At 40.0% G+C, this 27570-nt stretch overlaps 1 protein-coding gene across 1 annotated transcript in view; it reads right to left on the reverse strand.

Moving 5' to 3' along the window:
• The window catches only part of Rab2a (RAB2A, member RAS oncogene family), a 70946-nt gene that overhangs the window by 14546 nt on the left and 28830 nt on the right, over positions 1–27570 (reverse strand). The window contains exons 3-6 of the mRNA XM_031366676.1: positions 25546–25613; positions 16805–16887; positions 16283–16375; positions 12470–12581 (exon numbers count right to left, since the gene is read on the reverse strand). Of these exons, the coding sequence (XP_031222536.1) occupies positions 12470–12581; positions 16283–16375; positions 16805–16887; positions 25546–25613 (356 nt within the window). The remainder of the gene's footprint in view (positions 1–12469; positions 12582–16282; positions 16376–16804; positions 16888–25545; positions 25614–27570) is intronic.

Below are 27570 nucleotides of genomic sequence, written 5' to 3' on the forward strand. Positions count from 1 at the left end.
GAATATGACTGCACTAGTACTGTAAGCATGGACAGTTCTTGGACCTTATGTTTAAAAAGACCAGTGACATTTACCAAAAGCACCAAAGGTGACTTATTAGGGGAAATAGAACAAGAATATTCTGGTTGAAACTGGTTGTCTTGGGTCTCTTCTATTGTGATAAATGCTATGACCAGAGCATCTTGGGAAAGGAAAGGATTTCTCTCTTCTCACGTTCAGATATCAAGCAGCCCATCCCTGTGAGGAAGTCGGGGCAGGAACTTGGAAGGAGGATCTGGATGGAGCACACCGCAGAGGAGTGCTGCTTACTGGCTTTCTCCCCACGGATTGCTCAGCTTGCTTTTTTCTACAGCTCAAGCCCAGAAGCCCAGGGGTAGCATAGTCCCCTGTGGGCCTAAGGCCCACCTGCAGCAATCATTAATCAAGAAAATAGACAAGAAAATTTGTCTACATGCAATTTAATAGAGAGATTTTCTCAACTGAGGTTCATGTTCTTAGAAAACTTTAACTTGTGTCAAGTTGACGAAAACCAAACAGGATACTGGCCCTTAGATTATACTGCCATTGAGGGAAACGAAGTCTGAGGGGTCCTTCTACCACATTTATGGGTGTATTCCTTCAGTGTTCAGAGTCATCACCACAACCTGTATAGACTCTACTTAGTAAAAAAAAAGCAATGCACTCCCATTATAATCTGCTATACAGAAATTATAATGTATCATTTGGGAATAAATACACAACTAGTAGGTTGCTAACAAAACATGTCTAAATGGAAAAGGCTTTCCATTTGGTGGAATTAATGTTTATATGTACAAAGTTTGTGTGTGTTAATGTTAAATATGTCATTCCTCTACTTTTTTTTCTTTTTTCTTTTTCATATCTATAGATATGTCTGAGAAGTTCTTATCTTCACAAGTAATACCTAATTTAGGCAGTGGGGTCTCACTTTGTTTTCATCTTCTTTATAAATTAACTTCAAGTATTTGCATTGTTTTGGTCCTGTTTTAAATTTTAGATCCTAGTTTAAGAAAGATGTCTCAATTCTGGTAAGAGCAAACAGTTGGCTTATCAGAGGTTATTACTAAAGAAGATGCATAAGGGTAGAGAGTTGCTGAAGAATGATGCTGGTGGGTCCTGCACCCAAGAGGGTGAGTACAGTAGGGTGGGGACAGTCAACTTGGAGTCATGGTTTGTGGTCGGATTTTTCCTGTCCAATTACATTAAAATATTAGCGCAGCAGGAGGACTGTGATTGGACAGGGGAAAGGGAGGCAGTGATAAGGTTGCAGGACAGAGAACGACTCAGGTGGGAGAAAGGAGCAAGATGGAGATGGACACACAGGATGATTCAGAACCAGCATGGCTTTGAATAGCCACAGGTAGATATGTTATTATATATGAATAAAATAATGGGGGTACTTATCTAAGTGGGCAGCTTGCATCATTATCAGTTGGCACAGAAATTATTGTGTGGGCATCTTGTGAATTGAGAATTGATTGATATATAAATCTGACAGATCAATAATAAGCTTCAACAGTTTTGTTTTAATGGGTTACTGGAATGTGGGACTGCCAAGCACAGGGGTTTATGGCTGAGAAGGAACTAGCAGCCCCAGAGACAAGCAAACCAAAGCTGGGAAGACAACCATCTTAATATTTCCTACAACAATGGACCACCATCATGTTAGACTACTGAAGTTCTTCATTGTAGCATCCATGTCAGAAGCAGGCCACTGAACAGAAGGGATGTTGTCTTTACTTCTTCTTTCAGGCAGTAAGTGAAATAAAGCATTTTAATATCAAAATTACAGTATTAACCCACATGCCCTGTTCACTAAGAAGAGTTGCTGCTAATTCAGCTCTTAGAGTTTGTGTTCCATTATTCTAACTCAGTAGTTGTCAACCAGGACTAATGACACTAAGGACCAGACAATAGTCCTCTGTAGTTTTCCGTAATCCTATTTTGTTCCTAAATACACCTCTTATGAATGAAATCATTAAGCTGGCTAATAGTAAACAGTAAATGTATAGATTATATAAACTTATTTCCAGCTAATGTTGAAACAATAGTGGTGTTATGTTTTAAATATTCTAATCCCTTCAAGGGAAATACAACCCACATCTCTTGGTTTCGACTTGTATTACAAAAAACCACATCTTTATTAAAATATATAAAAGGAAACAACAGGCTCATTTCTAAAGACCAACAACATTCCACTGGAACTTAGCCAATGAATAATCATGTAGACTTAATTTTCTAAAAAGAACTCATAATCAGATGGTCCATTAATCAGAAAATAGGCACATTTATGAGTCACTTATGTTTTATCACTTATCTTTAAATGCACCATACATGTTAAAAGATTATTCATATGTGAGATATCTACTCATTTGGCTGTTTATATAGTTAGGACTTTGAGCATAGGGTTTCAGATAGAACACTGTTGTAACCATGAGATAATACCCTGACCTTGAATGTTTTTACTCTTCCTGAAACACATAACACTGCTTAGACAACTGCAGTGTGTGAATCTACCAAAATGAGCTAATGGATAAATGTGTTTGGCTTTCAAATGGCTTTTACTTAATGATACAATTAATTCTGCTTAAAAATCTACACAAAAGGGGGCTGGGGGCTGAAGAGATGGCTCAATAGTTAAAAGTACTTGTTCTTATAGAAGACCTGGGTTTAGTTCCCAGCACCCACAAGGCAGCTCAAACCATCTGTAACTGCAACAGGCTTTCATGCGGGCAAAAGATCACATATAAAATTTTAAAAATCTAAAAATAAAATAAAAGTCTGCAATGTAGACAATGAATAAACAGATGTTTTACCTTCAAAACAGGTCTCTTATTCCATATATACTAGTTGTTTTTTTGTTTTTATGAATATTAGTCTAACACCTTCAATTATTTTGGAGACTCTCTCTCTCTCTCTCTCTCTGTCTTTCTCTCTCTCCCTCCCTCCCTCCCTCCCTCCCTCTCTCCCTCCTTCCACACACACACATACGCACACATAAAATACAAGCCTGAATATTAACTTCATTATGTTCAGTACATGGTAAACATATTTAAGAGGGACTGAACTACAGGAAAAGGTACTCTTTTTGCAGAAAGGATACATGAAAACTCCAAGTGTCACACTTAACACAATTTTATTAACTTACTAATATGAAAAATAAATTTAGTATTCAAGAATTCATAAAGTATAATTTAATCTTTAGAGTCTACTAATAAAAATTTATAGCCAGGCGGTGGTGGCGCACGCCTTTAATCCCAGCACTTGGGAAGCAGAGGCAGGTGGATTTCTGAGTTCGAGGCCAGCCTGGTCTACAGAGTGAGTTCCAGGACAGCCAGCGCTACACAGAGAAACCCTGTCTTGAAAAATCAAAATTTATAAAGGACTAAATTAAATTAAAGTTGTTAGTAGTATTTTTAAAAAGACTGATTTCTATTTCCAGTGTTTAAGTGTTTTGCTTGGATGGATGGATGTGTACCACACGTGTAGCTGCTCACTGAGGCCAGAAGATAGCCTCAGTTTCCCTACAAGTGGATCGACAGAAGACTGTGAACTACCATGGGTGTTCAGAACTGAACCCAAGTCCTCAGGAAGCGCAGCAAGTGCTCTTTACTATTAAGTGACTTCTCCAGTCACAAAGTTAATTTAATTTTTTTGATCAACCTTTTTATTGAAACAATTGTCAACTGGTATAACATTGTGTGAAGTGGAATACAATCAACCAGTATGGCTTTTCCTTAGTTTTCCCAATGGTGACTTCCTAGAAAACTACAGTATACTGTTTACAAACAAAATACCAAAAATAAAACAAAGTAAAACAAAGTAAAGATTATTATTGTAGCATGCTGTGCCAGTTGAACAGAAGTATAGGAATGACCATATATTTGAATGCTTAGTCACCAGGAAGTGGAACTCTTTGGTGATTAGAAGGATTAGGAGATGTGGTGTTCTTGGAGGAAGTGTGCCACTGGGGGTGGGAGGAGTTGGGGGCTGGGGGAGGAGGTTGAGATTTCAAAAGCCCATACCAGGCTCTCTTCCTGCAGCCTGTGGATCAGACCTCTCAGGAAGTAGAACTCTCAGGTACCATGTCTGCCATGTGCATGCCTGCCAAGCTCCATGCCATGATGATAACAGACCAAGTCTCTGAAACTGTAAGCAAACCTCCAATCAAATGCTTTCTTTTACAGGTTGCCTTGGTCATAGTATCTCTTCACAGCAATAGAACAGTGACTAAGATAGACTCTTAAGTGTTGTCTTTTTATAGTCTTAACACTTCCTCCCATGCAACACCCTCCTGGGACCTGGCAGTGATTCATCTGTTCTGTGGACTCTATGTTCATCGCCTCAAGGAAAGAGGGCAGAAGGAATCACACAGTGGACAAGGCTTGATGTTTGACTTCAGTGAGCTTAGTTACCTGGAGCTTCATCCAGTATTTTCATATAACAACAGTTTTTCCCATTTTATTTTTTAGTAAGGAATTTTCCTTAGACTCAAAAGGTGCTAGGTTATTTCTAGCTTGGGACTACTATGAATATCGGCCTACAGTCTGCTGTGCAGACACGCATTTCTCTTAAGTGCCCATGGGTTATAATTGCTATGTTGTCTGCTGGCTCTATTTTAGTGTAGACTGCTGAGGTGTTTTCTGGAGAGGCTGTGTTACTCAGTCCTACCATCCACGTGTGAGTGATCTAGTCTATGCGCTCCCCACCAGCATGTGGTGCAGTATTCCTGTTCATCTGGGCTAATTTGATAGGTATGCAGTGTTATCTCCTTGAGGCCTTATTTGTTTAAGACAATATCTTGCTATGCAGCACTGGCAGGCATGGAACTTATGATGTAGACCAGTCTCCAGTAGGAGTCTGCCTGCCTCTGCCTCCTGAGTGCTAGGATTAAGGCGAGTACCACCTTACAGCTGAGTTTTTGGTTTTAAAGTCTAGATTTTAGTCTTTTATTGGATCTGGGCTTAAAGAGTGTTTTCTCTTGGTGTGTAGAGTTTTTTTTTTTTTTTTTTTTTTTTTTTTTTTTTTTTTTTTTTTTTTGTTTTGTTTTAAATCTACAGAAGAATGTTTTATAAAGCACAAGTTCTGAAAGGTCAATTTATTAATTTTTCCTTTGGAGTTATTCCTTTGGAGGTAAGTATGCCTACACCCCTAATGTCCTGTGTTTTTATCTGCTAAGAGCTAAAGCAGTTGAACATTTTATACTTGCTTTCACACACCACTTTTGAGTTTGTTTTTTTGTATAACGTGAGACTTCTGGGGTTTGCCTTCCACTGCAGAAGCACTCTTTGTTATTAGGTGGTCTCATCACTGATGTGCCCTGTACCTTTGTTAAGCTGTATCTGTGAAAAGATTTCTAAGCTACTTATTATTCTGCTCTCCCCATATTCATATCTAGCCTTCATGAGCTTCAGGTCTACAGCTATGTGACACCTGAAACCAAGTAGTGAGACTCACCCTGTTTTTCCTTCCAGGTTCTTTTAGCTACTGTAATCCTTTGGCATTTCTGTATGTATTTTATATTATTATTTTCTACATCTACAAAAAATGCAATTTGCTCTGACAGAAATACTGTTAAATCTTTATGTCAATCTGTAAAGTAAGTGTTCTTGTTTTAGTCAGTGTTCTATTGCTGTGAAGAGATGCCAAGACCATGGCAAGTCTCTGCCTTTTTTTTTTTTGAGGAAGGATTTCTCTATTTAGCCCTGGTTGTCCTAAAACTCTGTAGACCAGGCTGGCCTTGAACTCAAGAGAGAGCTCCTATGGGCCTAGTGTAGGCTTCTGAAATCTCAAACCCCATCTCCCAGTGACAAGGCCACACCTACTCCAACAAGACCACATCTCCTAATAATACCACTCCACATGAACCCATGGAAGCCAATTCATTCAAATCTCCACAGTCACCATTAAGATGCTGAATACTTCAAACAAGGAACCTTTTCACTGTATGTTTTTACATGTACACACACAAACAATAACACACATTTAATTTTGTTTGGTAATATACATGTGAGGGTGGAAACCAGAGGTCAACATAGGTTGTCATCCTTAGTTGCTTTTCTACCTCAGTTTTAAAGTTTTTTTGAGACAAAGTCTCTATGTAGATCTGGCTGTCCTGGCCCTTGCTATATAGACCAGGTGGCCTGAATCTGAGATCCCCCTCCCTCTGCCTCCCAACACTGGGACTAAAGGTGTCTGCCACCATGCCCAGCTCTACTTTACTTGTTTTGAGACAGTATCTCTCAGTGAACCTGGTACTCGCTGATTTGACTAGAGTGGGTGGCTCCTAGGATCTGACAGTTTTTTGCTTCCCCAACTCCCAACATTGGTTTGCAGGCATGTATGATGTATCCGGCTTTTTCTGTGGTAGTAATTCCAACTCAGGTCCTTTTGTTTGGAAGTCAAGCACTTGACCCACCGAGCCATATCTCTAGCCCACTATACAGATTTTTTAGATTTATATCTAAGCATTTAATTTTTGTGATTATAGATGATACTGAAATGTGTTCATGTTTCCACTGTTAGTATTTAACAGAAATATGATTGATTTTGTGTTTATCACGTGTCTACCAACCTTGCTGAAGTACCCTTAATGATTATAGACTTTTACCTTGTAAACATTCCTGGAGATTTTCCTACTAATGTAATTATCACACTCACAAAAATAGTTTTGATTTTTCTGTCCTGAGCTGTACACCGTCTGTCCGTCCGTCCTTCCTCCCTCCCTCCCTCCCTTCCTTCCTTTTTTTATACTAGTGATGTTAGTGTGCATGCTAGCCAGACCATCCATCAACATATTCCATAGTGCAATTATGACCAGCCACAGACACCTTTTCCTTGTTACTGAATGAAGGGACAGGGCATCCAGCTTATCATTAACTTTAGTTGTGGTGTGTGTGGACATGCTGACTGATTCTCTCTCTCTCTCTCTCTCTCTCAAGGTAAGAAAGTTCTCTTCAATTTTATTTTCTGAGACTAAAACGAAAAAGTAAAGCACATGGACGAGTAATGCATTTTTTCAAATGCTTCCATGTGTCATTTGCAATGACCAGGTTACAGGGATTCAATTCTGGATACTGAGCACTGGTTATTCTGGAGAAATTCATTTGGTCATGATGTATATATCTTATACTTACATGAATATATGTATGCATACTGAAATTTTACTTGCTAGGATTTTGTTACCCAGATTGATTGTGATCCTCCTGCCTCACTTAGCCTCCCAAGTAGCTAGAATTATTAAGAATGAACCACCATGCCCAGTGTTACTGCTTTCTTGTAATTTAAATGTTTAGACTTATGATTTATATATTTTTTAAATATTTATTTTATGAATATGAGTATACTGTAGCTGTACAGATGGTTGTGAGCCTTCATGTGGTTGTTGGGAATTGAATTTTAGGACCTCTGCTTGCTCCTGTCAACCCGCTCACTCAGTCCCAAAAGCCCACTCGCTCTGGCCCAAAGATTTATTTATTATTATACATAAGTACACTGTAGCTGTTTTTAAATGCACCAGAAGATGGTGTCAGATCTCATTACAGGTGTTGTGAGCGACTATGTGGTTGCTGGGATTTGAACTCAGAACCTTTGGAAGAGCAGTCAATGCTCTTACCCACTGTGAGCCATCTCATCAGCCCCCTATATATTGTTTCTTGTGCATCTCTATAACATCTTTCAAGTGCAGCACAGGTATTATATTATACTTACATAAGTAACCACCATCTACTAGTGCACTTTACCAAACTGAGTAAAGTTTAGAGACTTTCCTTCCCATGACATTCCTCTGTTATCTTTGGTCCCTTTGCCTACACGATAACTACTTTGAGCAAGGTCACTTCAACCATCAGACATACTTTATAACATTCAACAGAGCATAATATTCATCTTTACTTTCATTATGGATTTTTTTTCATTTTTTAATCATTTCATTTCCTATTGACATTCTTCTACGGTAAATCTGCAGTTGATAAATTTATTTATCTGACAATGCCTTGAGTTTTCCTTCATTCCTAAAAGAAATTTGTTGTAGGTACAGGATTCTAGGTTAGTAATTGTTTGCTTTCAGCTCTTGAAAAATGTGTCATTTTCTTCTGGTTCCCATGGTTTCTTGTGAAAAAATTCTTACATGAGTGAGTAGTTTTGCCTGTATGTATGTAAGTGTACCACATGTGTACAATATTCATGGAGGCCAGATAAAGGCATAGGAACCCCTGGAACTGGAGTTACAGATAACTATGAGCTGTCACATAAATGCTGGAAACTGAACCTCAGTTCTCTGCAAGAGCAACAAGTGCTCATAAGCACAGGGCCACCTCCAGCCTGTCTTATGACTTTGATAAAAGAACTGCCACCTGAACCTGAATTGCTGTGTCCCACGCTCCAACCCAACTGCGGAATGGCTTTAAGTGTTCTTTTTCTTTCACTTGCAGAAATTTGTCCATATAGAGCTTTCTTTGCTATGGATTTATCTGGTATTATTCTGCTTGGGTTGGCTTGGCTTGAATCTGTATATACCTTTCCCCCCGATCCTCATAATCAGTCATTTTTTATTTGTTTTAAATATTTAAGAAGCATATTTTTTCCCTTTTTCTTCTAGGACCAATAATAGATAACTACCTTTGTTATGGTCCCAGAAGTCTACTTGATACTACTCATTCTTCTTCCCAGGCTACTTTTCCTCTGTAGTTTAGAATCTGCTTTAAAATTTGTTTTTTGGGTTACCAGGGATCAAATCCAGGATTTAATGTATACTAGGAGAATGCTATACCACTAAGCCACATCCCTAGTCGATGACTATAGTTTAAACTAGGTAGTTTCTATTGTCTTTTTTTTTTTTTTTTTTTTTTTTTTTTTTTTTTGGTTTTTTGAGACAGGGTTTCTCTGTGTAGCCCTGGTTGTCCTGGAACTCACTCTGTAGACCAGGCTGGCCTCGAACTCAGAAATCCGCCTGCCTCTGCCTCCCAAGTGTTGTGATTAAAGGCATGTGCCACCACTGCCTGGCTTCTATTGTCTTAAAAGTTAAAAAAAAAATTTAATTTAATTTTATGTTATGTATAGATACTTTGCCTACTTATAGGCATGTACATGTGCATACATTGTCTATAAAGGCTAGAAGAGGTCAGCACAGTCCCTGGAACTGTAGTTAAAAGGTTAGCTGTCTGCCATGTAGGTGCTGGGAACTGAATACAGGTCTTCTGGAGGAGCATCCAGTGCTTGTAAGCCCTGAGCCATCTCCCCATTTCTAGCTTCTATTGTATTATCATGCCATTTGCTATATCTTTTCTTTGTGTCACACCTGTATCAGACTTACTAATTTCAATTATTATAGTTTTAAGTTCTAAAAATTCTTTTTACAAGTTTTGGTAGTCATGCTTCAGGTTTATTTATATAAACAGCATAGGATTACAGGTGTAGGCCAACATACCCAGCCTCTTTACTCATCCAGCGTGGATCTTTCTGGTGTAGGTATGCCGGGAATCTTCCACCTAATGCTAGGAATTTTGAGGACTAAGTTATAAGACACTGGATTGCCTTTAGGCTTCTGTTCTATGACTTCCTCTGTCATACTCAAGGAGTGTTACCATTTCTTTACTGGTAAGTAATACTGAGAAATTAGTCTAGTACTGGATATGGTCCCTCTTTTTTCTGGGTACAGTGAATTTTTTCCACCAATCTATTTATTTATGTATTTTATGTAATCGGGTGTTTTGTCCACATGTACATCTGTACACCAGAAGAGGCATCAGATCTCATGGGACTAGAGTTATAGATGATTGTGGGCTGCCATGTAAGTGTTGGGAACTGAACTCAGGACCAGAGCAACCAGTGCTTTTAACTTCTGAGCCATCTCTCCAGTTCCTGCTTGTCTGTTTGTTTTTTGAAGTAGGGACTCACTGTGTATCCCGACTGGCCAGAATCTCACCAAGAGCTTCTGTCTAGTCCTCTCCCTTTCTTTCTTAGTGGTACTGGGGATCTGGCCCAGGCCTCGTGTAAGTCAGATAAGCACTTTATCATACCCCAGCCTAGAATAGCACCTTAAGAGCTCTCCAGGGGCTGCTGTATCTAGGGGCCTCTTCCACAATACTTTGGGCTTAGTTTTTTCTTAGTTGTACATGGCAGCAGGGAAAGTTAATCTAGTCTATCTTGTCAGTAGCACAAGTTAGCTACCAAGTTATTATTAAACTCATGGCAATTCTACTTGAGTCTGCCTCCTGAGTGCTGGGATTACAAGTATTCATCCCTACATCTCTCTTGATTCCACACGTTTTTACATTACTGTAATAGCCGTCCATCTTAAAATACTTCATCATGATATAGTTAGCTTTTAGGAGGCAAATTAGTTTTCATCATTAAGTAAATAAAATGCTATTTTCTTATATGGCAAATTCCTGCTCAGATGAAATTTAAACAATTAGTCTATAAATCATAAATATAATTTATATAGTCCTGCTCATCTACTCCAGGAACACAGCATTTCCTTCAAATACTCAACCAAAAGGACAACAGCAATTTACTGCTTACAAATAAACACCGTATTCATTAAGAAAAAAAAGCATGCAAAGGCATCAGAGACAGAATTAGAAATCTAAAGATTTTCCATGAATTGAAGCCTTGGTATCTGACCCTCACGGTGTCATTAATCAGCTATGCCTTAGATGTCTTGAAACCCTTCCTCACTGTCTTAGTCAGGGTTTCTATTCCTGCACAAACATCATGACCAAGAAGCAAGTTGGGGAGGAAAGGGTTTATTTAGCTTACTTCCACATTGCTGTTGATCACCAGAGGAAGTCAGGACTGGAACTCAAGCAGGTCAGGAAACAGGAGCTGACGCAGAGGCCATGGAGAGATGTTTCTTACTGGCTTGCTTCCCCTGGCTTGCTCAGTCTGCTCTCTTATAGAACCCAAGACTTCTAGCCCAGGGATGGCACCACCCACAAGGGGCCCTACCCCCTTGATCACTAATTGAGAAAATGCCCCACAGCTGGATCTCATGGAGGCACTTCCCCAACTGAAGCTCCCTTCTGTGATAACTCCAGCCTGTGTCAAGTTGACACACAAAACCAGCCAGTACACTCACCAAAGACTGGCCTTATGATTTCAAGTACAACACCTCCAACAGAGGTGAAGCTCTCTGAAGCAGATAGTTTCATATATATATATGTATACATATATATGTATGCATATACATATACATACATACATAAATACACATATACACACATGTGTATATATGTGCATGTGTATGTATATGTATTTATGTATGTATGCATATGCACATGCATATATATATATGTATATATATATATATATATACACACACATTTCTCCTTGAAGACAAACAAAAGTGTGGAAAAGATTTCTCACCTGGTGTTCTGTGTGAAGAGAAATGCACGTTATCAAGCTGTAATTACTTTGACTAACAAGCACTAGTTAGTGCCTGTACGAAATGGGTTTAGAATTATCACAGAGTTCCTCACTGAGTATAGATAAATCTATCTCGCCAAAGAAGACTTCTTCATTGAATAAACCAGTGTCACAGAATTACTACAACTGATTTTTGCATTCAAGGGTTGTGGTGGTTTGTATATGCTTGTTCCAGGGAGTGGCACTTTAGCATTTGTGGCCTTGCTGGAGTAGGTGTGACACTGTGGTCATGGGCTTTAAGACCCCAGTCCTAGCTACCTGGAAGTCAGTCAGTCTTCTCCTGTTTGCCTTGGGAACGAGAGGCAGAACTCTCAGCTCCTCCCTCATGTTCCCACCCTGATGATAATGGACTGAACCTCTGAACCTGTAAGCCAGCCCCGATTAAATGTTGTTCTTTATAACAGTTGCCTTGGTCATGGTGTCTGTTCACAGCAGTAAAACTTAGCAAGGGTTAATTAGAAAGCAGTATTTACTAATGAAACACTACTGTAAAGTGCTACGCAAGCTGATGCTCAGGGCCCTTTCCTCAGCTATAGGTAAGACAGTAAGGCTTTTCCAGCCACTGTTCTCTAGGCCTTTCCAGTCATTTTTATAAGCTGTTCTTATCCACGAGGAAGAAATTCAGCATTACTTCAAGTAAACTGCTTTCTTAGCCTCATTTCTTCTTTGATAAAATACAAAATATAGTAATTCTAATCTTCTAGTACATCCAAATAATATAGCATAAAATGTATTCAGAAAACTAATAGTTCAGGATGATTAGATCAACAAAAAATGAGATAATATAAATTTTCACCCATTAAAACAGCAGGATTCTCATGAAGTGATACTGCACACAGATATACTGGCACATGCAGGCCACAGGGCTTCAGAAGACAATGTAGAAAGTCAGATAGCAACTGTTCTACTTTAATATTCACCAACTACTAGAAACTTACGTTTACAAAATGAAGACCAGTAAATACAATGTTAAGGTCTATAGAATATACCTATAAGCCAATGGATAAGGCCCTCATTGACTTACCTCCTCTACATTAGAAGCAGTCTTGGCAGAAGTTTCCATGAAGATAAGTCCATGTTCTCGTGCAAAAGCTTCACCTTCTTCCTTTTGTACTTCTCTCCTAGATTCTAAGTCACTGAGCACAGAAAAGAAAGAGTTGTGTTAGTAACCAACAGAGTACAAATAGAGGAGTCAGTGGAAATGCACCACAGAACTCAACATTACACAGACCATTTTTCAACAGTTTCATATATAATAATTAGCTCCATTATTCAGGGTGTTACAAAGGTCAAAATGTTTGAAATAAATCTCCTACTATCAAGTGACTAGAATTTCAGGAGATAAATATTCCAACTCTGAGCTCTAGAATGTTAAGTAAGATGCTTATAGCAGTAGTGGGAATGCAGCTTTGGTATAGTACCCCATCTTTAAACAATGTGTTTGTTCCCAAAGCAGAAAGTTACTTAGCTAAAAATAACAATTTAAAAGAGGGGGACTAACCCCATCTCCTCATCCACTATCCACAGTGCCTGAGTTTCTAAAAATGAGATAAAAATATCTGCCATCCAACTCCCCCAAAGTTACAGGAAACTTTATAAAATCCTAAGTGTTAAAGAAACGTGGATTAGATTATTTATTTTGGTTTAATCCTCAGTTTCTTCATAAAGCAAAACCAACAGGAGATGGGTAGGGACAAACAGAAGTCTAAGCTACAAGTCTGGGTGGTCTCTGCAGTTTTTTTCATAAAGAACTGGATTAGTGCAGTAAAGAGTTTCTTTAAGCATGCTTTAATATAAAAGTTCAAAAACATTACTATTAGTGTTTATGTAAATGTACTGATATGTTTGGCTGGTTGGTCTGTTTGTCTCTCACTCACTGTAATTATTGTGAATATATTATTGCTGAGTTATATTCCTGTTTTTGCTTCCTGGCCATCTCAACGTGACTAGTTCTTTTGTCAAGAGCTTTTGCCACGGTGTCCTGCACTGCCATAGACTCAAAGGGACATCACAGAGCAATTTAATGAAACCTTTCCTCACTTGATTTTTTTTTCTTTTTTCTTTTAAAGATTTATTTATTTATTATATGTAAGTACACTGTAGCTGTCTTCAGTCGCACCAGAAGAGGGCGTCAGAACTCATTACCGGTGGTTGTGAGCCACCATGTGGTTGCTGGGATTTGAACTCATGACCTTCTGAAGAGCAGTTGGTGCTCTTACCCGCTGAGCCATCTCACCAGCCCCCTCACTTGATTTTCAGATAGGTATTTTTCTCATAACAGAAATCTGACCAAAGTACCAATGTAATCCCAGAAGCCTTTTAAACCTTGCTGGGCATGGTGGCATATGCCTATAGTCTCAGCATGGGGGAATAGGCAGAGAGGCTCACTGCAAGCTCAAGAACAGCATGTGCTCTACAGATTAAGTTCTAGGCCAACTAGAGAGACTTTGTGGAAACAAAAACAACCAATAGAACTGCCCTGCCCATTCAACAACACACAACAAATATTTCAAAATCTATATTAGTTAAACCAGTAGATCTTCCAATTTTGTTCCTCTTTGTCAAAGTTGCTATGATTAGACTACAGTTTTCACATAAAAAAATACATTTTAAAATCAGATTATGACTAATCCCCTAAGAGATACACTGAAAAACTAACTATCTTAAAAGTACTTAGTTTTAATAAGCTAGATATGGTGGCTCATGCTTATATTCCCAGCATTTGGGGGGTGAGGGAGGAGGACAAGAGGCATCCTTGGCTACAGACTGAGTTTAAAGCCAGCCTGAGATACATGAGACACAGTCTTAAGACTCATCAATGTGGTATATGTTCTCTATTCAGTATGTTCGTAACATTCTCCTTTTACAACCAGAGGGATCTGTCATATTGTCACATGTTCTGATTCTGATAATGTGATCACTAACTATTTTACTTATTTTCTCAAAAAACAGTTTCTATTTCTACAGCCAGTCATGGTGGTGCACACCTGTAATCTCAGCCCTGAGAAGGTTGAGACAGGAGGATTGTTCGCTTCAGGCCACAGGCAGATACAGACACACTGTTGTCAGTCTCCCAAAACAAAACCACTAGCTTCTGATGTCACTGTTTTTCTTTCTGTTTGCTTATACTGGTATTTGTTTTTAAAACAGGGTCTCACTGTATAGCTGAAGTGGCATGGGCCTGTGATCCTACCTGCTTCAGCCTTGTGAGGGCTGGGCCTCCATACTTACACATCCTTTTAGTTTGATAAAAAGATCTGATTCCCCCTGATATATTCATTCAATGTTACAATTTCTCACTACTGCTACCACATTTCACAATTTTTCAAATATTGTAGAGATGGAAGCTTATTTGTAAAAATTGTTAATAACATAATAGTTGCTACTAGCAGTACAGGAGGTGTAAACTACAATTATACCCTTTAGTGTTCACCTGTCTGTAAATTCATTTGGCATTCCTTATATGAATGTGTGGTATTCTGCATTCTCTTTTAGACTGACTATATATCTAACTAGTTTCTTCACTAATTAATGAAATAAAAACTTGAACATGCTTGTTATTAAATTAATTATCCTTTTACTTTTTTAAATATATTATCTGCCACAGTATATATTTTATAACCCTGAAGAACAAATGAATTCTACTTCTACCATTTAAGAATACTATTTGGTGGCCACTCCAGCCAGGACAGCAGGTAGGCTAAATACAGATCTTCCTCGTTCCCTCCTCCCCTGCAAATGCAATCATCCAGTCTCATCCTTAGCTCTGCAGAAGGCCACATGCTGAGGCTACCTCCATCAGGCAGATCTTCCCCTCCTCTTCATTTATCCCAGTTCCCATCTCCAGCAGGCACTTCCTGGGAACTCACAGGCCAGTCCAGCTAGGGAAGCAGGTAAAGTGCAGGTCTTGACCTCTCCCTCAGCTCCTCTGAATCCAATCCCTGAGTCACACCCAGACCTCTGTAGCAGACCACCTGCTTCAGCCTTTCCTCTGCCCCCTTCTCCAGAGGGTCACACAGATCTCCTCCTCTAAACTTCCCTCCCCTCACTCACTGCTTTATGCTAGCCTCCAACTCCAGGAGATACTCCCTAGGAACCCAAAGTCCATTCTAGCATGAGAAGCAGATAGGCTAACTGCAGATCTTCACCTCTCCCTCCTTTCCTCAAAATCCAATCCCCAGCTCTTAGCAGCCCACCTGATGTGGCCTCCCCTCACTCTGTTCCCATTCCCAAGGAACTAAGCCAATCCTGGCTGAACACTGTTTTCCTCCCTCCCGTGGCCTCCCTCAGCCCTCCACTAGCCCATCCCCATTACCGTCAGTTCCCAATACCTAGAAACACATTCTACCTGGAACCTACAATGGTCACGCCTAGAAAGATCCTGCCTACCAGGCAGCACATAGCCACTGTAGGCCGTGATGTCAAATAGGCGAGCCTTACAGACCTGTTGCCAAGGCAATACCGCCATATTCCCAGAATCCATTGGGCTCACCTCCCAACTTTACCAGGAGCCACCACATACATACCCTCCTAGCCCCCTCTCTCTCGCAATTAAACCTCTTACAGGAGGAACTGTAGGGGCCTAGTGTGGTGTGTCCTGACACGAGCTGCCGTTCTAACACATCAGCCACCACTCTCCTAAGAACCAGAGGGCAACAAAAACCAAGGAACAAAACACCCAATAACTGTAAGATCTAAAGAAATACTCAGGATTTAAATAAAACTTTAAACTTAAGCAGTAACTCTCATGTAGACAAATCTACAGGAAAAGTCGTCACAAACAGTAAGCACACTGCTCACGACTAATGCAAGTTAAGCTCCACGTGACTTCTTTTACCTTTTATTTCCAATAAGCATGATGACCATGTTGGAATTGGAATGCTGACGGGCATCTTCTAGCCAGGTTGTCAAGTGGTTGAATGTGTCTCTCCTAAACATAAATGGTATGTGATTACAGTTTTCAATATTTCTCTTCAAAATACACAATAAGAGTCTACATTCCCCTCAATACTAACCATGTTAGCCACAGCCACTCATACTATGAGAACCATATTTAAAGCACGGTATTTGCATTTAGAGCTCACTGATTACATTTTAATTAGAATAAACACAACTGTTAGCATAGTTTAGAAAATTTCAATGACTATATAATAGCACCAAACTGATCAGTCCAGGGTGCTTATTTAAATAAGAAAGAACTGAGCTGCAGATTTTGAGAATACATTTAAATTTGATTCAAGACACAGTTTTAAGGGTGAGTAGCTAAAGCATAAAGGCTTTTTATAGTGTTATTACTAGTAACTACACTTATTTAGAAATAGTCTCCTTGGACTGGGCTGGAAAACTCACATATACTTACCTTGTAATATCATACACTAGTAAAGCCCCTGCTGCACCTCTGTAATATGACCTTGTGATAGAACGAAAGGACTCCTGCCCTGCCTGTGAACAAACAAAAAGTTGAAAAGTTTCCTTTAAAATGATATCCTTTTTACATTTCCATATTACATGTTAATATATTACAAATTAAACATAAAGGAAAGGCAGTCATAAACAGAGGAGAAACTTCACTAGACTTAGGGAAAAATCATATAACAGCACTACTGCTCCAATCACCAGAATGCACAGGCAGCAATTCCCACTACCCTCCCACTCCCAAACAAGACCCCTAACCCTTTTTGACAATCCCTGACAACCCAATTTACTGAATGGCTTCACAATACATGAATCATTATTAGAGCAGAGAATGGACTCCTAGCAACTAAGCCCTGAAGACAAATTTGAAAGGAAGCAAATAACCCAGAGCCTCACATTTGAATTCAATAACCCACTCCCTGGGGCAGCTGTTGACACTAGAATAAATAAAGCCCATTGTAAATAAATGATGAATGACATCTTTACGCCCACCATCTGCTGGTGGAAAGGTTGTCAGAAGGCCAAGGATGCAGATTTTATCAGTTATACCATAAACTGCAGTAGGCTTTCAACAGCCACAAGATGGAATTCTTTGACCAATCATTTTATTATGAAAACCAGAAAAAGGTTCTGAATTGAATTTATATAATTTTTCTTCACACAATCAATTTCCTCTGCATCAGATATATTAGTGCTTGTCAAGAGGCAACCGGATGTAAATGTCATCTTTACATCCTGTGAAACAGGCACCAGAGATTAAGTCCAGTTCAAAACTTTTTCTATCTCATAGTATTAAAATTCTGCTAAGCAAGGCTGAGGAAGGCCACGGCTATAGAAATAATTTTTGTACTTAAAATATATGAACTTGAAAGATATTTAGGTTTTTATGCTCTGAGTCTTGCAAATATTAAGTCTTTCTATCACGTTCTGATTTGTTTCAATATCTTCTCTTGTTGACCCTTCAAGAATATTGCCTGCCTTGAATGTCACTCACTCTCAGTGCCTGGAACTGGGACTGGTACTCATATGGCACTCAGAGAAAGCATGCTGAAGGAAACTGTCTTAGCCACATGCCTAAGATGGTCAGTAGACCACTGCACTCAAGTGGATCCATTCAACAAGACCTCCCAGATCTAAGTTAACAAGACCTCTCCCACAAGCCAGTTCTAATACTTAAAATGTCTTACGCTGAATGAAAACACAAAAGACACTACATGGAAAAACAAACAAAAACCAACCAGTTCCTTCCACATAGTTAAACAAACAAACAAACAAAATCCTAGAAAGTATGACAGCCACACAACTCATGCCTGCCCTACTAATACCTAGAAGGCTGAGGTAGGAGGATGGCTGTTGAGCTTAGGCTATTCTAGGACATAAAGTGAGTTCTAGATTAGCCTGGGCTATAGTACACTGTGTCTCAAACAACAACAAAGCAACACACACAGAGACAGGCTCATAAAGCTCATTTTTTTCCTGCTGGTATCACCAATATTCTACATATTGCTAACGTTAACAAGTAACACACACAACACAGAGATAGGTTCAGAAAGTTGGTTTTTTTTTTCCTACTGGTTATCACCAATATTCTAAATATCTCTAATACTGTTTCTCTTATTCCCTTCCTAAAAACCTATCCTTTCCCCTCCACTTATCTATCCACTTTCTATTCCTTAGAGGATCAGTTCAACCTCCCCACCCCCCAGGGTTTTTCAAGTGGAGGAGTTTGGCTACTACACTCCATATTCACCCTTCTCTCCTCACACATCCAAAAGCACTTCCATGTGGTTTTGTCTTAACACTATTGATTAAATGAAATGAATACAATGCTCAAATGCACTTCTCTTTAGTCCCAGCAGGGCTAACCTAAGTGTGTTTATAGAAGGCACTTTAATGTGTTATCTTGATTGTTCCCAAAGAGCTTTCCATTCAATACTTTGGATTTGTGAGAGTCAGTATTACAGTAATACTTATTTCTGATTGTTAGCCATTCACCTAACAATAAAACTCTAGCTATGTAAACAAGAACAAAATTAAAAAAGAAAATACGATAGATATGAAAAGATATTAAGAACAAGTTATTTATCAATAGACAGATCATGGAAACAGAAACTAAACAGAGACAAAGTGAAACTAACAGAAGTTATGGACCAAATGGATTTAACAGATATCTATAAAACATTTCATCCTAAAATGAAAGAATATACCTTCTTTGCAGCACCTCATAGTACCTTCCTCAAAACTGATCATATAATCGGTCATAAAACAGGCCTCAACAGATACAAGAAGACTGAAATAATCCCATACATCCTATAAGATCACCACGGACTAAGGTTGGTCTTCCATAGCAATAAAAAGAACAGAAAGCCCACAGACACTTGAAAGCTGAGCAATACCCTACTCAATGATAACTTGGCCAAGGAAGAAATAAAGAAATTAAATACCTTTTAGCGTTTAATGAAAATAAAGGCACATCATTCCAAAACCTATGGGACACAATGAAAGCAATGCTAAGAGGAAAACTCAGCTCTGAGTGCCTCCAAAAAGAAACTGGAGAGAGCTCACACTACCAGCTTAACAGTATACTTGAAAGCTCTAGAACAAAAAGAAGCAAATAGACCCAAGAGGAACAGACGGCAGGAAATAAACTCACGGCTGAAGGCTGAAATCAACCGTGTAGAAAGAAAAAGAACTATATATACAAAGAAACAACAAAACCAAGAGCTGGTTCTTTGAGACAAACAACAAGATAGATAAACTCTTAGCCAGACTAACCAGAGGGCACAGAGACAGTATCCAAATTAACAAAATCAGAAACAAAAAGGGAGATATAACAACAGAAACTGAGGAAATTCAAAAAAATCATCAGATCCTACTACAAAAGCCTATATTCAACAAAACTGGAAAATCTGGATGAAATGGACAATTTTCTAGACAGATACCAAATATCAAAGTTAAATCAGGATCAGATAAACAATCTAAACAGTCCCATTAACTCCTAAAGAAATAGAAGCATTAAGTCTCCCAACCTTTTTTTGGAACAGATGGGTTTAGTGCAGAATTCTATCAGACCTTCAAAGAAGACCTAATACCAATCCTCTTCAAACTATTCCACAAAGTAGAAAGAGAAGGCACTCTACCCAGTTCATCCTATGAAGCCACAGTTCTGTGAGTATTCTCCCTGTTTCTATCTAATCAAGAACCTGTCACAATTTCCTTTCATAGAGGACTTCATAAGAGACTTCTTCTATCATGTTTAATGTTCCAAATAGATTTTAAAAACTGGTTGAGTGCATACTACTTTTAGCTTCAGAAGATATCATGTATATTTAAGAGGCATTTAACTATTCTAAATTATTTTGATGACTTAAAAATGTCAATACTGAGTTGTATATTTTAAAATAAATTTTATTAGTTTAATAAAAAAATGGGAGGAGTGGAAATGTGTATATACTAAATAACAACATCCTAACACATGGTGACTAAAACACAAGGTGTGGGAAGAAAACAATTTCTTTTTTTTTTTTTGTTTTTTTCCAGACAGGGTTTCTCTGTGTAGCCTTGGCTGTCCTGGAACTCACTCTGTAGACCAGGCTGGCCTCGAACTCAGAAATCCGCCTGCCTCTGCCTCCCAAGTGCTGGGATTAAAGGTGTGCACCACCACTGCCTGGCATAATTTCTTTTGATTATGAGTCTCCCATAGCCCAGGCTGGCCTTGAACTACTGATCTTCCTGTCTCAACTTCCTGCATGCCATAATTTTTTTCCTTTCTTCTTAAAAGGATGAAGGCATGCCTAGGAAACACAGCATGTAGTTTGGATCACACTAAAAAACACATTAGGATGTGTTTTTAATATATACACATTCCCACTGCCTAATGACGTGTGTTATATAAGGTTATCGGTTAAGAAAACAACCTACTTTATGTAATGCTTTTAAGGCAGCAGAAAAGACTTCCTTTTGGTTGGTGTGGTGATTTGAATATGCTTGGCCCATGCGAAGTGGCACTATTAGAAGGTGAAGCCTTGTTGGAAAAGGTGTAGCCTTGTTGGATGAAGTATGTCACTGTGTGGGTATGCCTTGAGGTCTCCCAGTGCTCAAGCTTTGCCCAGTGCAGAAAAGAACCTCTTTTGGCTATAGGTGGAGGACAGTCTCCTTTTGCTGCCTACAGATCAAGAATGTAGAACTCTTGGCTCCCTCAGAACTATGTCTGCCAGCATGCTACCATGCTTCCCACCTTGATGATAATGGACTGAACCTCTAAAACTGAAAGCCAGCCCCAATTAAATGTTTGCCTTTATATGAGTTGCCTTGGTTATGTCTCTTCATAGCAATGAAACCCTAAGACAATTAGAGATCATACTTTTAAAATCTCTAAAAGAGAAAGACTTTGTATATATTATTTTTCTCTTTATCATGCTTTTTCTTTCCTGCCTTCCTTTTTTGTTTTAAGATTTATTTTATTTATTTTATGTGTATGAGTATACTGTAGCTGTACAGATGGCCATGAGCCATCATGTGTGTGGCTAATGTTGAACTTAGGACCTCTGCCTGCCCCACCTCACTCTGCCCAGCTTGCTCCGGCATAATTTACTACAGCTGTCTTCAGACGTACCAGAAAAGGGTGTCAGATCTCATTACAGGTGGTTGTAAGCCACCATGTGGTTGCTGAGATCCGAACTCAGGACCTTCGGAAGAGCAGTCAGTGCTCTTACCTGCCGAGCCATATCGCCAGCCTGCCTTCCTTTTTTTAAGATGTAAGAGGTAGATCCAAGACTTAATGCATGCTAGGCAAGCACTCGATCTCTGATACATACTTTCAAGCCCTTCCATGTAGGGTTCTTTTTTTTCCTTTCCATTTGTTTCTTTGAGACAGTCTAATGTAGTCTATACTGGCCTTTAACTCATATACAGTTGGAATCTTCTATTCCTGATCTTCCTGCTTCTACCCTCCCAAGTTCAAGGATTAGAGGCATGTGCCACTGTGTCCAGGTTTTCCATGTAGTTTTGATTTGAAGTCATGTTGCCTGAGAAAATAATCTAAGTCAAAAAAGTGTTGGGCCAGGGACACAACTCAGTATAGTGTCTGTCTCACAAGTATGAGGACCTGAGCTCAGATACCCAGTCTTCATCTAAAAAGCTTGGTATGGTGGTATGTGTATAATCCCAAGACTTTGGAGGTAAAGTGGGGAATCCCTGATACCCACTGGCCAGCCTAATACAACTGATGAGCTCCAGACTCTGATACAAATAAAAGAAAACCAAGGTGGATCATGATCAAGGAAAATACCTGACATCAACCTCTGGTATCCCCAAATATCCACATGCACACTAACATGTACGCATATCACATGCAGTGTTAAGACATTTTAGGCTCACAGTAGAAACCCTTATGAAATAGATACATGCTGGGTGTGGTGGTGCACACCTTTAATTCCAGCACTCAGGAGGCATGGGCAGGAAGATATCTGACTTCGAGGCCAGCCAGGACAGCCAGGCCACACAGAGAAACCCTATCTCAAAACATAAAAACCAACCAACCAACCAACCAACCAACCAACCAACCACAAACAAACAAAAAAGAATCAAGTAAGTCAGCTTTCCATTGAAGAGAGGTCAGAAGGCATAAAAATGCAGTCGAATGGAGAACTCCAAGACAGAGCAGATAGATTCCGTGTTTACCCTCTGAAATATAACTGTGGCACACATGGAAATAACAGGAAATCTATATCCTGCAAACATCCTCGGCAGCTTGCTTGGTCTCAGCAGTGCAGTCTGAGAGTGGGTGCTTTCTTTGATTGTTTTCTCAATAGCTTCTGAATTGTCAAGTGAGAAAGTAAAACTGCGTGAATGAAGGAAAGGAGAACAGGGTAATATGGTGATTACACTCCCTGTACTGTATACAGCTCATGCCGACCTGTGATTCTCAACCTTCTACTTGCAGGAAATTGGACTGACTTTGTATACTTTGAGCACATGTGGGACTTGTAGAGGGAGACTAGGGACTCCAGTATCTGTGCTAAGCAGACAGTAGAGATTTTCAAACCATAACACTGTGTCAATCTTCTTTCTATAAAAATATAGCTGATTATTTTTGCTTTGGAAAAGCAGAATTAATTTTCATAAATACCGTACTATCCTCATTTAAAAATCTTACAAATGTTATTGTAAAAGGAATTAGAGACTGAGGATATAGCTTAGTGCTTATCATTTATCACTTGTCCAATATACATAAAGCCTTGTGTTAGATCCCCCAACACCATACATGAAAGCAAAAAACCCCAGTATCTAATGTTTCCCAATTTTAATTTTTTTCCGAATGCTAGCTTTATTTGTAGAGGTTATACAATAATTTCTTTAATTACATTGCATACTTCTGAGTCCATTCCCGAGCTATTCTGCTGTACTTTTTGATGTGTTTGTAAAAAGATAAAGAGATATATGTTCTATGGGGGTGTGGTAAGGTGTGAGGGGAGGGGATCCTCAGCAGGCCCATGCCAAGGCATCCCTTCCCCCTGAGGGACCAGACACAGGACGGCTTAGTATAGAATAGAGTTTATTCAGGGGATGGGGAGGGGAGTTAAGGGGGTAGTAGAGGCAGAGAAAGGCAGAGAGAAGGAGAGAGTAGAGAAGTAGAGGCTGGCCATGACCACGGTGGAGAGAGGGGAGAAAGGAATGGGGAAAGAGGGGGAGCACGGGGGCAAGCAAGAGGGTAAGAGGCAAGAGAGTGGGGCAAGAGAGGGAGGAGGGGGCAAGCAGCCCTTTTTATAGTGGGCCAGGCCTACCTGGCTGTTGCCAGGTAATCGTGGGGCAGAGTTTAGACAGATGCTAACACTTGTCTGTTCTGTAGATCCGAGCCATCTCAGGCACTAAAGAATCGTCTACACTGGGATCACACAGCAGAGAGCAGATGGACAAAAGGACTTTTTAAATAGTGTTGGAGACCACTGTAACTGTAGAATATCAAGACAAATGCTGCCATTACTGTTAATATTTGGATGATATATTCTTGATATAAATGCAACCTTAGGTGGTTTGAGGGGGTAATCTGTTGGGAAATGTTAAGAAAAATACTCTACCCTGATGGGCCTGTCATCTGACCCCATTATTGTAGCCTCCTAATGAAACATATCATCTCCAAAAGGTCCTGCTCAACATTGTGCTGGAGCATCTCGAGCCAGGTCATCCAATTCTTTGTGGATTCTTTTCATGGTGGGAACCGGTAGCGATGGCCACCAGGGTGGGGTCGGGGGAGGGACAAGGAAGGAGCCAGGGGGCTTAAGACCGCTTGAGTGGTCACAAGTCAACCAGAGAAGACTGGGAGCTCGCCCACTCAGCTTCCGGGCCTGCCAACGCACACCGCATCACCCAGCAGCGGCTCCTTTAATGCGCTGCTGCCACAGCTGTGGCGCCGCCTCCATAGCTGCTTCTTCCTCGTGGGCTAACCCCGCCTCCTCAGCCTCCTTCCGCCTGGGAGGAAGAGCTCTGAGCTTCGGGCTCACAGAGCACCTTACGGTCGCGGAGTCAGGGGTGTGGGGTGGGGGTGCGGGGCGTTGCTTTCCAGCCTGGTGCAAGTGGACTAATGGACGCGCGGGCGGCGCCGCTGGGCTGGGGTCACCTGAGCGCGGGGTGAGCCCAAGCCAAGGGGCCGGGGTGGGGGTGGGGCTCCTGGATTGGCGGGCCTAGGGGGCCACAGGCCGCCCCTGAGGGTACCATATGCTTCAGCGCAGGTGCCGGCCCCAATCTTAATTTTTAATATAGTACTATTTGTACCAATAACCCACAAAAGCTAAAGTTCTTCATAGGTCCTTTTTAAGTACATAAGGGGTTTGAAACTGCTGCTTTATGGAATTCACTGTAACTTCACTTCTATGCATCTAAAAAAATACTCACTAATAAACAACTTTTAAAAAAGGAAATATAGGTTACTCAGTATATTTTAGGAGGGTTCATAAAGGTGGGCAGTAATTAGAATAATGTTTACAAATTCAAATCATTTTCTTATTCTGGGTTCATATTAGAAAACAACATTTAAAACCATATAGATTACCTGTAACATTAAATGGGAAGTGATGGAAATAGGATATTAAATTAAGTAGCTTCCAGTGATTAGGACTGAATCAAACTTAAAATAATAAGCTCTCAGGATCAATAACTATATAATAGTGGTATTTTTATATCACATTTACTCCTTTTTAAAAATCCAGACTTGGTTATTATTTTTCTTAAAAATACAATTTTTAGGGGCTGGAGACATGGTTCCATGGCTGAGAGCAGTTGCTGTTCTTACAGATGACCCTGTGTTTGCTTCCCAGGGCCCACATGACAGTTCACAACCATCTGTAACTCTAATTCTAGGCCATCCATTGCCCTATTCTGCCTCCATGGGCCCTGCACGTGTGTGGTATACATATGTACTCACACAAATACATAAAAATAAACATCTAAAAACTATACATGTATACAGTTCCTGAAGTGTTTCTATTCAGATCATAAGGCCTAAGGATTCACAAAGATTTGTCTACCAATACTCATCTCCTGCAGGCACGTTTACCTGTTGAAATCACTAAATATTAAAAAAAAAATCTTTTCTAGTCCGTTTCATTTCAGGATAGGAATTTGATGTCTAACATATGTAAACTTAACCAAAGCATGCAAAGGCACTCTTAGAAATGCGACACTTACTGTATCCCAGATCTGGAGTTTTATCTGTTTCCCATCAATCGTTATCATCCGAGCACCAAACTCTACACCTGAATAGAACAGAAAATCATTTGTTAAAGGAACTAAGTGAAATATCTCACACTCAACTATTAAGACACAAAATGCTTGTTCTGGAGATGTGTGATAAACACAGCTGCTAACCTTGGAAAATACATAAGCTAAGTCATAGGTACTCTGGAAGTTATCGCTTAAACCAAATCATGACCATCTAGACTCAGGACTCTAGAGCATGTTTTACTGCTCTGTAATCCCAGCACTTTCAAAGCTAAAGTAGGAGGGATTCCTGTGAGTTTTTGGCCATCTAGACCAGAGAGCAAAACCACATGTTAAAAAAAGAAAATTACAGGGCTGGGCATGGTGGTGCATACCTTTAATCATCCACAGGAGGCAGACTCAGGTTGATTTTTCTGAGTTCAAAGCTAGCTTGGCCTACAAAGTGAGTCCTAGGATAGCTAAGGCTATATAGAAAGACCCTGTCTCAAAACATGAAAAGAAGGGGCTAGCAAGATGGCTCAGTGGGTAAGAGCATCTAACTGATCTTCCAAAGGTCCTGAGTTCAAATCCCAGCAACAATGAGATCTGACGCCATCTTCTGGTGCGTCTGAAGTCAACTACAGTGTACTTATGTATAATAATAAATAAATCTTTGGGCCTGAGCAAGCAGGGACTGAGCGAGCAGGACCGACCAGAGCAAGCACAAGTCCTAAAAATTCAACTGCCAACAACCGCATGAAGGTTCACAACCATGTGTACAGTTTACTCACATATGTAAAGTAAATAAATACATCTTTAAAAAATAGAAAAAAAATCAAAATTACAGTTAGGCATGGTAATGCTTGTAAAGCCAGTATTAAGAGATTGGAGAATCAGGAGTTCAAGAAGATCCTCAGTTACATATTGAGACTGGAACCAGCTTGTGTTAGATGAGACCATATTCCAAAAAGCAAAGCAAGCAAGAGAGTATATCCATTTTAGCACCTTATAACCCTTTATCTGTAATCAGGCGGAAAGATAGAAGGAAAATTTGTTTCCTAAGATACACAGCTTGCCATGGTTTTCACGTGATGGTTTAATACTTATTCTGTTCTTGGGATGCATATAGTCAATACCTAGAAACTAATGTTTATGCTCATGATTTTCAGGCTCAGATATACTGGAACTCGGGCTGGAGAGATGGTTCAGTGGTTAAGAGCACTGACTGCTCTTCCAAAAGTCCCGAGTTCAAATCCCAGCAACCACATGGTGGCTCACAAACATCTGTAATGAGATCTGACGCCCTCTTCTGGTGTGTCTGAAGACAGCTACAGTGTACTTACATATAATAATAAATAAATCTTAACAAAGTATATTGGAACTCTAGAGAAAAGAGACGTAGGAGTTATGAGGTACTAGAATGAAAAACGGAAAACTAAAATTATGCTACAGAAAACAGTGTTTTCACATCTGCTCATCTACATACATGTGTATATTCATAGCATATATACTTTTAAAATATCTCTTCTGGCTAGAGATACATATAAAACCACCACCCGAGAGGTAAGCAGGAACCAACATCTGTCCCAACACTTGGAGTAACTGGGACCAGCAGGACCAGGCACACAGGAACTCCGCCAGCCCAGTGACTTGGGTTCCTTCTAGTCTGTCTGGGCTGGGGTCCAGAGCAGACCTTGGGCGCATGGTCCGCAGCCAGTCCCACAACACCCAGAGGAATCTCCACTCCCAGGCGCTCTGACACACCCAGGATCAGAGGTGAGCAGGAACCAAAACCTGTCCCAACACTGGGAGTAACTGGGACCAGCGGGACCAGGCACACAGGAACTCCAAGAGCCCAGTACTTGGGTTCCTTCCGGTCGGTCAGTCTGGGGTATTCTTAGCAGACCTTGGGCACAAGCTCTGCAGCCAGTCCCACAACACACACAGAAAGCCATACTCCCAGGTGATCTAACAAGCCCAGGATCCCAGGATCCCAGAATCACAGGATCACAG

The sequence above is a fragment of the Mastomys coucha genome, unplaced genomic scaffold (genome assembly GCF_008632895.1).
Source record: "Mastomys coucha isolate ucsf_1 unplaced genomic scaffold, UCSF_Mcou_1 pScaffold14, whole genome shotgun sequence".
Lineage (NCBI taxonomy): Eukaryota > Metazoa > Chordata > Mammalia > Rodentia > Muridae > Mastomys > Mastomys coucha.